The sequence below is a fragment of the Urocampus carinirostris genome, chromosome 7 (assembly GCF_059441175.1).
Source record: "Urocampus carinirostris isolate Australia breed hairy pipefish chromosome 7, RoL_Ucar_1.0, whole genome shotgun sequence".
Taxonomy (NCBI): domain Eukaryota; kingdom Metazoa; phylum Chordata; class Actinopteri; order Syngnathiformes; family Syngnathidae; genus Urocampus; species Urocampus carinirostris.
The window spans coordinates 40,939,464-40,951,311 of record NC_142355.1 but is presented as its reverse complement, the minus strand read 5'-3'; the positions used below and the strand labels follow the sequence as shown (position 1 = coordinate 40,951,311).

The window sequence follows — 11,848 nt, the reverse complement described above, 5'->3', positions numbered from 1 at the left end:
AAATAATAATTGGAGTTTGCTTAATATGATCTTCTATCCCCGCATTCAGGAATGGTCTTGTTTACACCTCTCATTCATGAGTGTGATCTGTTAAATCTTTAGATACCCCTCCACGTAGTCTGTGTCTAAATTGATTTTAAATAAAAAGGGGACGTCTCAAAACACTGGCTAGATGAGATTCTGGACATAAACTAATCCCATCCTCTCATAAGTTAAAACTTGCCGTATATAAGGGTCGTTGAGCCTCCCTCAGGTTACTTTCCTCACGCTGTTAGTCTGTGTCTTGCCATCTTTTTTTACACAATCCTTGTGTATGTTTGTCAGGTGGGGAAAGATGGAGTTAGTTTTATTGTAATAAATGTATTGTACCTAAACCCTGCGCCCGTAGTGCAACACTTTACCTTTGGCGAGAGTCTTTAAAATTATTTCATTACCATCTTATTACTGTGTTTTTGTGTTCATTTATTTTTTTTAGTGATTAGGAAGATGTGTTTTTTAGCCATTTATCAACTGGGCTGATTTTGGGGGACTGGGAATCGTTAAAATGGTTTGCATTTATTTATTTTTGAGAAAATTTGAATGAGATACGAGAAATTCTAGCTACCAGCTTCATCCGGGAACTAATTGAACTCGTATGTAGTGGGGCCACCGAACTCTGATTTCTGTCTGACCGTTAACTGCATGCAAAAGTAGTGAGTTATGTGCTAATGATCTGAGATGACCACAAAGTACAAAAAACACTTATTATTTATGTTTTTTTTTAAATTAATTTTCCAACTTTGGGGCTGTGCAGAAGCATGAGCCCTGTTCAGTTCCCACAACTGTGACTTATGCTTTATTGGGATAAGAGATGTCTTTTGAGCAAAAATTGTAATTAACATACGAAAGAAAATCCAAGTTACAAGAGTTTCAAACCCTACCATTAGAAGTAAAATAAATCTTATCCCAGTCGAAGTAGTGTAGTGGGATTGAATGGTTTTCATGTTTTTTTATCGATAAAATGTGTTCTGGGTGCAAGAAATTCTAGGTATGAGCTTCATCCCAGAACAAGTGAATCTCTGAATCTCGTATGTAGAGGGGCTACTGTAAACGATTCAAACGGAGTGGTCCAAAAAAAACGGACTGTTTCCCACATGTAAACGTAGTGAGTGATGTGCCAATATTCTGATGGGACCACAAAGTGAAAAAAATATGTTTGATATCATCTTTATTAATTTTTCAGCATTGGGCCTGTGCAAAAGCATGAACACATCTAAGTTCACACGATTCAAAGATTGTGCAACCTTGCGAAAGCGCATATATTTTTGTACCTGGCTTTGTTCAAAACACTATTGCTTACTCAGCATTGTCTGTCTGCAGTAATTCATCACAAAAGCTTTGGGCTATTGATGGAAACAGCGTCCGTTTGCAGGCCGCTGTCAATGATTTACTCACTAAACCCATCTGTCAGGCGCTCTGTGCTCTGCCCTCTTCCTCACCAACACTCTTCAGCTCCACCCATCTCCTCTTCCTCAATGATGGATGGATCAAGTTGCAAAAAGCCTGAAATGGTCACGATCAACATTAACCCTACTCTTGGATCAGGCCACCAGTGACCTGTTTTGAACACTAAATGCATACAAAAACCACATGCATTTGTTCATTGGCGTTGTCATGCATGTCTATTTTAGCGAAATTATTTAAAAAAATGTCGAAATTATAAAATGTTCAAATGCTATATATACTATTCACCTCTGTGGGTTTCCTGACTATTTAAATCAACTAGAAGAGGAAAATACACGGGGCTTTCCAAAGTCTGATGTAGAGTATACTGAAGACCAACACACACACCACCGCTCACATAAATATTTAAAGAATAAAACAAAGGAGCAATGATTCTATTATGAATCGTCTTGATATAGATACACTGAGCTCTGAAAATGAAATATATAAAATAAAGTAATAAGAAATAAGACATACAAAAAATAAAATGTCCTAATTTAAATAGTTACAATTGTATATTCAGCTATAAAAACAAATGTATAAAAGGAGGTGCAGCAAAAACTTAAATCATACATGGACTGGACATGCTATGTATCTACTGCAAGTAATAGCTCTGAAAAAATACACTTAAAGGTTCACTTTTTTACGTTTACTTTGCAATTTTTATCTGTCAGCATAATGTAAAATGTGTTGTATTTTAACAATTGTGTATAAAGAGGTGTCTATTCTTAAAAAAATGTTTTGAGTTTTTCTTTTATCTATAGGTTTAAAGCCTGCAATCTGGCAATATACCCAAAGGTTCTTGGGAAGGTGGTGGAGGGGGGTTCTAGTTTTGCAAGGCACTGTAAATATGGTGGAATGGTGGGTTCCATACCTGTCAACCTGTACGATTTTGCCGTACAAAGTACATTTATTATGCATTTTAAGACGTGTATGACGTACAAGAAAATTTGTGCGGAAAAACGCAAATTTGTCAATTATGGGTACCATCCGCTATACACCGACTATCACGAAATGGCAAATCAATCAAGTCTAACGAGTTTGCCGCAGTAGCCTCTATCTCTGTATCGTTTTGTTCGTTGCAAACGAAGCGAGCGGTTTGATGTAGTGAAATGAAGTCCGTCTCTTTTTTGGCTCAACTCATTAAAGAGAGCCGGCTCTCAAAAGGCTCACTTGCTTTGATGCATTATATTACAAATGATTATGTTGTATAAAGAAGTTAAGAAAAAGAGGAAGTATAAAATGATAAAATGAAAAAAGACAGGTTTGTAGTTATCCCTTTAATCAGTATATTACCAACAATAATTTAATGCAGAAAATGAATTCATAATTTGAATAGGAAAATGTATCATTCTACTTATTTATATTTCCATGTATTTTTTCCTTCTACAGTGAACGTCCAAGCTACTTAATATTTGAACTTTTTTTATAATAAACCTCATTCAAATCTACCAACTCAGGATCTCACAACAAAATGTTAATTAACAATATATATGATATAACGAAACGCATGTACAATATAACATGTTAAACTACATAAATAAACATGTTTGGAAAAAAAAATATGGTGTAAGATTATTTTATATTTTGTAAGGGAAAATACGACAGTTTGTAAGGGCATGGAGCCGTGGAGGTGGACAGGTATGGGATTCTCAAGTCCGAGCAGTTGAGAAACACTGACCTAAACGCTTGGAGGGAAGCATTTACAACTTTGGGAGACAAAAATAGGAGACTGTGCAGGAAGGTGATTTCTGGAGGTGATTGGTAACTGTTTGAGTATTCACAGCTTAGCTGGAGGGGACTGCTCGATAAATCAAGGCCTAGCAGAATCCATCTCGATTGTGCCATTAAGCGCTCTCAATACAGTCAATGATGGAGTACGGCCGACGCATTTCTAAAAAAGTAGCACAGCAAAGGAACTCAGACTAAGGGGATAACTTATCGAAGTGGAGACAAAACGGAAGGGCTGAAACTGAGTTGACACCAGTGCACTGGGTGAGAAAGCGGAAAAGAGCGTTATCTGCCGGTAAAAAGCCGTAAGTGCATGAGGGCGGAAAAACCGGTTGAGGGATAGCGCTGATAAAAAAAACAATTTCTTAAATTCAGCTCTCCGCCATTGCTAAGTTAACGTGAGTAATTGTAGCAAATAGTTACTAAAATGTTTTATTTTAATAAAATATGGTCAGGTCCCAAATTAATTAAAACATAAAATAAAATGATAAACAAATACCAAAATTGTATTAACACAGATTTTCTGCTGTTATCATCACAGCAAACAATTCATATCCGTTCAATTTGTTAACATTAAAAATCAAAGTATACATATTTTTGAATAAATAAAGATTTGATTTCAATTTGTTACGAAAATTACATTCGTGATGAATGCCTATATATGGTCACTTCACGTAATAAAAGCATATTTCCATGTATTCTTTTATTTATTTATTTTTTTACTTTTTTACCTTTATAATAAATTGAGGCATAAACCTAGTTTCCTGTTTATTGTTCATTTGTAATATTTTGTCATGTATTATTGTGGATATTTATTATTTTTTGCTATTTTACAGCATGGATGTGATTGTCTTACTTTACTGTCACTCGTCAAATCAAGTCGATGCCATCGTTTGTCAGCTAGGCCAGAACTGTTTCTTAAATAGAGGACAAGGGTACCAGAACCCTGGTTTATTTTCAGACTGGGAGCTCCATCAATAAGCTCTGTGGGAAAGACAATGCATCTATTTAATGTGCATTGATAATTACTATTTTTAGAAAGAACCAATGCAAGGTTAAACTTGTCCATAAAACACAGAAGTTAAGAAATACACAAAAACGAGAAATACATGCTAAACTTGTTTATGCATGAAAGAAACAATCTCATTGGATGAGACAAACAATCCTGCACATAAAAACAAGCCTGTAAATAGAAAAACGACTTGAATAGCCACACGCCTCTAATAGTGAACTCAATCTGACTTTAATAGTTCCAAATAGCCAACAAATCCTCTTGAGAATGTAATCATCCAAATAAAGTGTAGGACAAATTAATTAGTTACTGTTTAAAAAAAGAAAAGAAAAAGCATACACCGGACGTAGAGTGCCTATTTTAATCTCGAAACCTGTTACAGAGAGATGATATAACTAATGAGCGGTAAAAGGAGAAACTATTTCCAATCAATGAAAATAAGGTAAATTGAAGCAATTTTCCATATTTTAAATATAGATCGCAAATAAGGAAATCATCTATTATCTGCACCGCTTATCCTCAGTAGGGTCACGGGACATGCAGGAATCTCTCCCAGCCATCTTCAGGCAGTGGGCAGGGGACACCCTGAAGTGGTTGCCAGCCAGTCGCAGGCATGGGGAGAACATACAAACTCTGCACAGGAAGGCTGGTAGCTGGATCTGCCAACCACTCATTTACATATAATATATACTGTATTTGCATTCAAAACAAATGTCACCCTTTTTTCTAACTAGCCCCGATGTGAAGATTAGACATATTGAAGGTGAACACAAAATACGAGTCTTTCAATTGTCCTGCTCGGACGACGCCATTTGAGCGGGGTCATCCTCCTGTGAAAGTGAACCGCTGCCATTCCGTCTCCAGTCGGAGATGCCGCGACGGCCATGTTGTCCTGTCACAAGACATGTCCCACATTTGCTTTCGCCGTCGCTAGCCAAAGTCTGTCAGGAGAGCTGACACGCTTGCCACTTCATGGGCCGACTGACAGAAGGCCCCACCACGCTGTCACTTCTCTCACATCCGTCGCCTAAGGAAAAACAGGGCAGCACACACACAAACGCACGCTCCCGAGCTCATAAGTTAATAACGCCAGAGTAAACAGAGCTAGAATCTTTGAGGGACTTGAGTGACAGTCTGGCCTGGGCTGAGGAGGTTGTGCAGCTCCATGTCAGGGCTCATTCGAACAATCTGCAGCTGTCACATCAAACGTGCTGCTCACTACTGAAGACCCCAAAGCCCCCACTCAACCCCCGCCAGACGTAATAGGCTGAAATAAATGCATCATCCAAACTTTTAATTGGGTAAAAACACAATTCACTTTAGGATTCTAAGGTAAAAGTGTTTTTGGTTTTTCACATCTTGACCACACCTGTTAACCTCAAACAATTGCTCCCCTTGATAAGACAAGTAAGATTGAGCGTAGAAATTCTAGCCCGACCCAGGCCCACGTGTATTAAAGCCTGACACAGGCCAGGCCCGACCAACACATTTGAAGCAAACCTATATTTTACATTTTATTCATGAAGACTCAGGAGAACGGAAGTTGGTTTATGAAAATAAATTCAAGCTTACCTTTTGTAAAAAAAATCCAAGTTAGACAAGACACTATAACCATGAACATCTAGTCAAGTCAAGTCATGTTCATTTGTGACGCCCTTAATCACAAAGAGTCTCAAAGGGCTGCACAGACCACAGATTATTGCAAACCACAGACTATTATGACACCATCCCCTGATCTAAAACCTATATGAGGGCAAATAATACACAGATATTGTTAACATAAAATATAAGTTGTTCATATGCTATAGAATAGAAGTGTGTTTTAAGCTTAGATTTAAACATTTCCTCTGAGGTTGCAGATTGAATCTCAGGGGGAAGAGCGTTCCACAGCACCGGGGCCCGAATGGAAATCGCTCTCGAACCTGCGGTCTATATTTCGTTGTCTGCAAAGGTTATATTATACAACACTTTTCCATTATTCACAGATTATTTTGAAGAGTTAAAGGGAACATTTTAGGGTTATGCGACATTTTGTTGGTTTGAAAATTGGGCCATATATCACAACAGCAGTACATTCTTAAGAGTTTAGTATGGTAGTTTAAAAGAGAGAGAGAGGTAGAAAGAAAAGGAAGAACAATGACAAGCGGTTAATAAAAATAAAAACGTCAGCAAGAGAAGCCCACCCCAACTCAAACGTAATGTTTGATATTTTGGGCCCAACTCGGGTCGAAAATCATTTCGGACTTGGTCTTGGGCTTAAGATCTCACCTTTGCTTAATAATAATTGTACTTTTCCTTATTAAGCGTTAATAAACCCTACAAACACAGCCCAACACCTATTTACTCATAGCAAGACGGACTGTGAAGAGGGAATTGGGGTCAAAGCGAATTATGGCTGTTTTCATCACAACCATTGCATTTTTATTATAGTGTTATTTTTAGCAGGTTTCTTTGGTGCACTGCCTGAAGACTAGAAAAGTGTCCTCAACAATCAGTTTAGGTTTACATACCTGTCAACTTATACGTTTTCCCAGTATTTTATACATTTTTTGATTAACTTAATATGTGAATGCCAAGTAACAATATTTGTATGGGAAACAAAATAATTGACACACCTCCTCTTGCCCATTTTATCTATGTTCAGGATCGTCTCGGTCAATGGTAGCAGTCAACAATGTCATCGTAGATTGTTGATATTGTCGAGTTACACTAGCAAATGCTATCCCTGATCAAGCATGTGTTTGGTAAATAAAATACACCTTTTTTTACAAAATTATATTTGCTTTCATCCTACATAGCCTGTCTTACTATGAGTAAATAGGTGCCACATTGTGTTTGAAAATGTATTAATGATTAATGAAGGGAACTGCAATCATTAATAATGAGATCATCTGGCTGAGGTTTACAGGTATAAATTTAAAGGGACACTGTAATATTTGAGCAATAAATGTCACAACATTGAGAAGTGCAACTAAAATCAAGTGCTACAAACTACAAGGAAAATATAAACGATGGAGACTCATAGTGACCGAACTGCACCATTTCTATTTCTATTTTATTTTTTTCTTGCCCTAGCCTTTCAGAGGTTTTTTTTTGGTACCCTTAGCAGCAAGATGGCAGACAAGCATGTCATTTCTTTGAGGTGAGCCTCATGATATGTAACGTAAATACAGTACACATTTTTTAACCTATGATAATTGAAATAATATGTATGCAAATTTAGGTTTGTGTCTTTTAGCTTATTGATCAAATCAACATTGATTTTTTAATAATGGATATTATAGTGTATGCCACCACTACAATGCACAAGTATATACGCAATGTCTCTACAAAGGAGACCTGCAGTGCAGAGCATTCTGGCATGAGGTGTCACGGAGTGTTATGCTTGGAGCACAGCAGCAGAAAGAAACAGCATACAGTCATAAATACAGCCTAGAAAATCATTGGCTGCACTCTACCCAGTCTGGACGACATTGCTGGCTTGTGATAAAGATTTTTATTCCTGCCAGTTTTATTTTTGCAACTGAAATGCATGCAGATGAGTGTAGCATGGGCATCTTGAGACGATAGCTTGAAGTATTACCTGGTAAAATTTGATCACAAACGGAAAAACTGAACATTGTATTTTACACTCATTTCTAAGGGTAGGTTTAGGCATTTCCAAAAGTGGTCATTTGGAGAAGACAAGCTTTCAACACAAAAAAAATTGCAAAAACGTATATTACTTTGGCCATTTTTTTAGACATTGTGCAAGAGTTATAAACTGACTTCTCTTTCTGCCTATCCATCACTAGTGAGCACACTTGCGTGTAAAAATGGTGCGTAAAAATTAATGGCGTTACACACACTTATTTCAGGGTCTAATCTGAAGACAATATGGACATCTTCATATCGATTTATTCAGAATTTCATTGGCCAACCAATGTGTCAATCATCATTTGAATCATCACTAATGGCTTAATTAATTAGAAAATAAGGCAGGCAGGTCCTATTAGCAATACAGGCCTGTATAGGCTAATGTGTTCTGTGGATCGAAAACAATGTTGATCTAAATATCAGTTGCTATTGAACATATTTTACTAGTCTGCTTAAATGTAAACAAGAATTAGGGAGCTAAACAGACAGCTAGCAACAAGGAACGTCCATCGATGCAGAGATGCTTTTTGGTGGATTTTTTTTTTTTGGTCAGCATTATGGTGTGTTTTGGAGTAAATATTTTAGACAGTTGAATTAACTAGACTCTCGTGGATATAAGGAAGCAAGGATTGCGTACTACCATTGAATGCGATGGCGGCAAGACGACGTCTTTGGTGAGCTATTCAGGCTTTATAGTTTTCGGGTATCTTGTTTCAGACTGGTCATGATGTTTCTGTGATAATTACATTTAGAAATGATCATCATATCTTTTAATTCCTAGAATTTAACTAATCATATGTGGCGTGTACGTATAATAAACAGTGTATTTTCATTAAGTATTTACTATTTCTACCATAACAACGCTGTTATCGTTACAGACGGTAAAAAGCGGTGCGTTACGTTTGTGTGTGTTTCCGTACGTTTTTGTATGTGTTTACGTACATTTTATTTGTTAATGTACATTTTGTGTGTTTACGTATGTTTGTATACATGTTTATGCACGTTTTTTTTTGTGTATTTAAGTACGTTTTATGTGTTAACGTACATTTTTGTGTATTTAGGAATGTTTTAGTGTGTGTGACTTACATTTTTTTGTGTGTTTATATATGTTTTCATATATGTTTACGTACGTTTAAAATGTGATTTTACGTATGTTTTCGTGCATGTTTACGTACGTTTGAAATGTGTTTTTATGTAAGTTTGCCAGCGTGTTAATGTACGTGCTTGTCATTTTATTATATTGTTTACTGTTTACATGTGTTGATTTAAAGTGCAGGACAAATCTTTTGCTAGTGAGGTGCAATAAATACAAGGTTCTATAACATAACTGCCTGTCTGTTCTTCTCTATTCAACTGACTCAAAAACTGCTGGAAAAAAATCCAATTATTTGACTTACAACACCTTCCTTTTAAATTAACGGAAATAATTACTTTCCGTGCTGCACGGTAGATGAGTGGTTGGCGCGTCGACGGCACAGTTCTGAGGTCATGCGATCAAACCTCCTGTGTGGAGTTTGCATGTTCTCCACGTTCTTCCGTAGGTTTCCCCCGGGCACTCCGGTTTCCTCCCACATTCCTAAAACATACATGTCAGGTTAATTGGCCGGTCCAAATAGTCCCTTGGTCTGAATAAGTGAGTGAGTGGTCTGTCCCTGTCTGCTCTGTGACTGGCTGGAAACCAGTTCAGGTTGTCCCCTGCCCACTGCCTGGAGATAGCTAGGATTGGCTCTAGCACCCCTGCAACCCTACTGAGGATAAGCGGTGCAGATAATGGATGGATAATTACTTTCCCTGGTAAACAATTACTTAGACGTGGTTACTTTTCAGAAAAATTGAGTATCTAAAACTAATTACTTACCTGCAAAACATCGATGAAAAATAACACTATATTTACTGCAAGTGGGGAAATAACTAAGAAAGATGCTCAAAGAATTGTCTGTGTCGTTTATTTGGGAAAGAAAACAAACCTGTTTTCCACAAATATCATTGCTTTATGTTACACAGTGTGTTTTGCTGTTAGTAAGAAAAATATGTGTGGTTTATTATTGCATAATAAGGAGGGTTAGCAATCATTAATTGGGTGAGCAGTTAGTTGAGGTGAACAGTCAAGTACCACCGGTTTTTTTAATGTGAGGTTGCAAAAGACTACCAATAGATGGCAATATGCGCCCGATGATAATATTTCCAACAAACACGGTAAGGGTGCCTGAAACATGGCTATTAATAAATTTAATAAGAAGCTGATTGCACTCCTCCGTTATGCTTCATCTGTTTGTACTTAATAGACGCATGTATTCTCAAATGGCTATATATAAAGCTATATTACCCACTTTGGGGAGTATCCTTGAGCTTCTCTTTTCTCGTCGTATGATGCATTATGCACACGTTGTTCCTGCAAAGATTAAAAAGCAGAACACAAAAGACACGGCTCGAAGAGTGGCAAACTAAAGGTTTTGTCGATCTATTTGGACCTCCAAAATGTAATTTAAGGGTCAATGTGTATTATTTAGAGCCTTTTAGTGGTAAAACAAACTTAATTCATTAAAAAAAAAAAACAATTGATGTAAATAATTAGCAAACATACATTGGCTATCATGTCAAAGTGAATATGTCTAGATACTCATAAATTTAGAAATTTGGCTTTACTTAACATAACAAAAGGCTTACTTAGTGGGAGTTGACATAACTGTCCGTCGTCTTGCTGCTACAGGTACCCCTAGAGCCCTCCAAAATTAAAAATAAAAATTGTGCGGTTGGGTCACTTTGAGTCTCCGTAGTTTGTATCCGTCCTTGTGCTTTGGAGCACATGTTTTCTTTTGCACTACACAATTTCTTAATTTCCCCCTTTTTTTCTTTCCTTTACGTTTTTCTTTTCCTGTTTTATCCTTTCTGTTTTTCCTTTTTATTTTTTTCCTTTATATTTTCCTTTGATATTTTTTCTTTTCTCTCCCTTTTTTCTTGCTTTATTTGAAACGCGCATTTTCTTACTCTTACCATGATTGTGCTAAACAAAAAACGTTGGTGACGAGCAATGTTCCCTCTAATTTTCCACGGGTCTTAGGGTTCACACAAAGTCGGTGAGCAACGCTTGAACAACAGTGCGCAACAGCAATCCTAAGTGTGGTAACTAAGTCATTATCAAACATGTCCAAAACCTGACATCAAGTTACATTTTGCTGAGTTTCCGGCAATGCAAAAAATGTTTTCACTTTTGAATGAATTGACTAATGTATTATTGCCAAGGTAGTACAGCCTACAAACGTCATTTTTCAATTATTTCACTACATTACCATTTCTTTTTTTTCCTGTTATATTTTGTCGCATAATACTAACAATTTTTGGGGCTTGTTTAGTCTATTGCACGATACACAACTGTATTTAATCACATTTTTTTGTGGAAGTACAATGTTGGCAAAAAGATTGACTTGGTATAATTGGAAATTATTTAAATGAAACACAAACTTTTTCTTCTTTCTCTCTGTTTTATTTTATTTTCTGTTTTTAAATTCCTTTAAAAAAAATCTCATTGTGTTTGATTTTTCCTGGCTGTTACTTTTTTCTTTGTGTTCTCTACTTTTTTTCCTTTGTTTCTTTCTTGCCTTTTTTTCTGGCTTTTTTCTAAATGTATCCATCTTTTTTATCTTCCTTTTCTTTTTTTCTCAGCTTTTCACTACATTTTCATTTTGGTATGTTTTTCTTTTTTGTTCTATTCCCCCTTCAAGTCATTTTGTGCATAATTTTACATAATATTTGGTCATATAGGGATGAAAGAAGCAAAAACAACCTGAAGAGCCGTTTAGGACATGAAAAAGCCGGTTCCTTTTAGTGAGCTGAGCCGAAGAAGCCGTTTCTCACAAAACACTACTGACTTTACTCAACTTCGTTCTACTTCGACCTTGACTTCAAAATACCGCATTTAGAACACAACGTCATGGGAACCCGTGTATTTTTACCTTCATGCACTGCAACTTTGACTTAATTCGCTTC

General features: G+C 36.6%; 1 protein-coding gene across 2 annotated transcripts; it reads right to left on the bottom strand.

Moving 5' to 3' along the window:
* Nucleotides 1–1,190: 1,190 nt before the first annotated feature.
* LOC148363333 (uncharacterized) lies at nucleotides 1,191–10,667 on the bottom strand. Of its 2 annotated transcripts, XM_088339392.1 has the most exons (4): nucleotides 10,529–10,667; nucleotides 10,192–10,253; nucleotides 4,070–4,197; nucleotides 1,191–1,542 (listed from the first exon to the last, which is right to left on the bottom strand). In XM_088339392.1, exons 1-4 carry the CDS (start codon nucleotides 10,543–10,545, stop codon nucleotides 1,447–1,449), a joined length of 303 nt encoding a protein of 100 aa, XP_088195518.1. In that variant the 5' UTR covers nucleotides 10,546–10,667; the 3' UTR covers nucleotides 1,191–1,446. The 2 variants fall into 2 exon arrangements, 1 of the variants encoding a protein (XP_088195518.1); XR_015850835.1 differs by lacking the exons at nucleotides 1,191–1,542; nucleotides 4,070–4,197 and adding an exon at nucleotides 8,653–9,437.
* Between the last annotated feature and the right edge of the window lie 1,181 nt (nucleotides 10,668–11,848).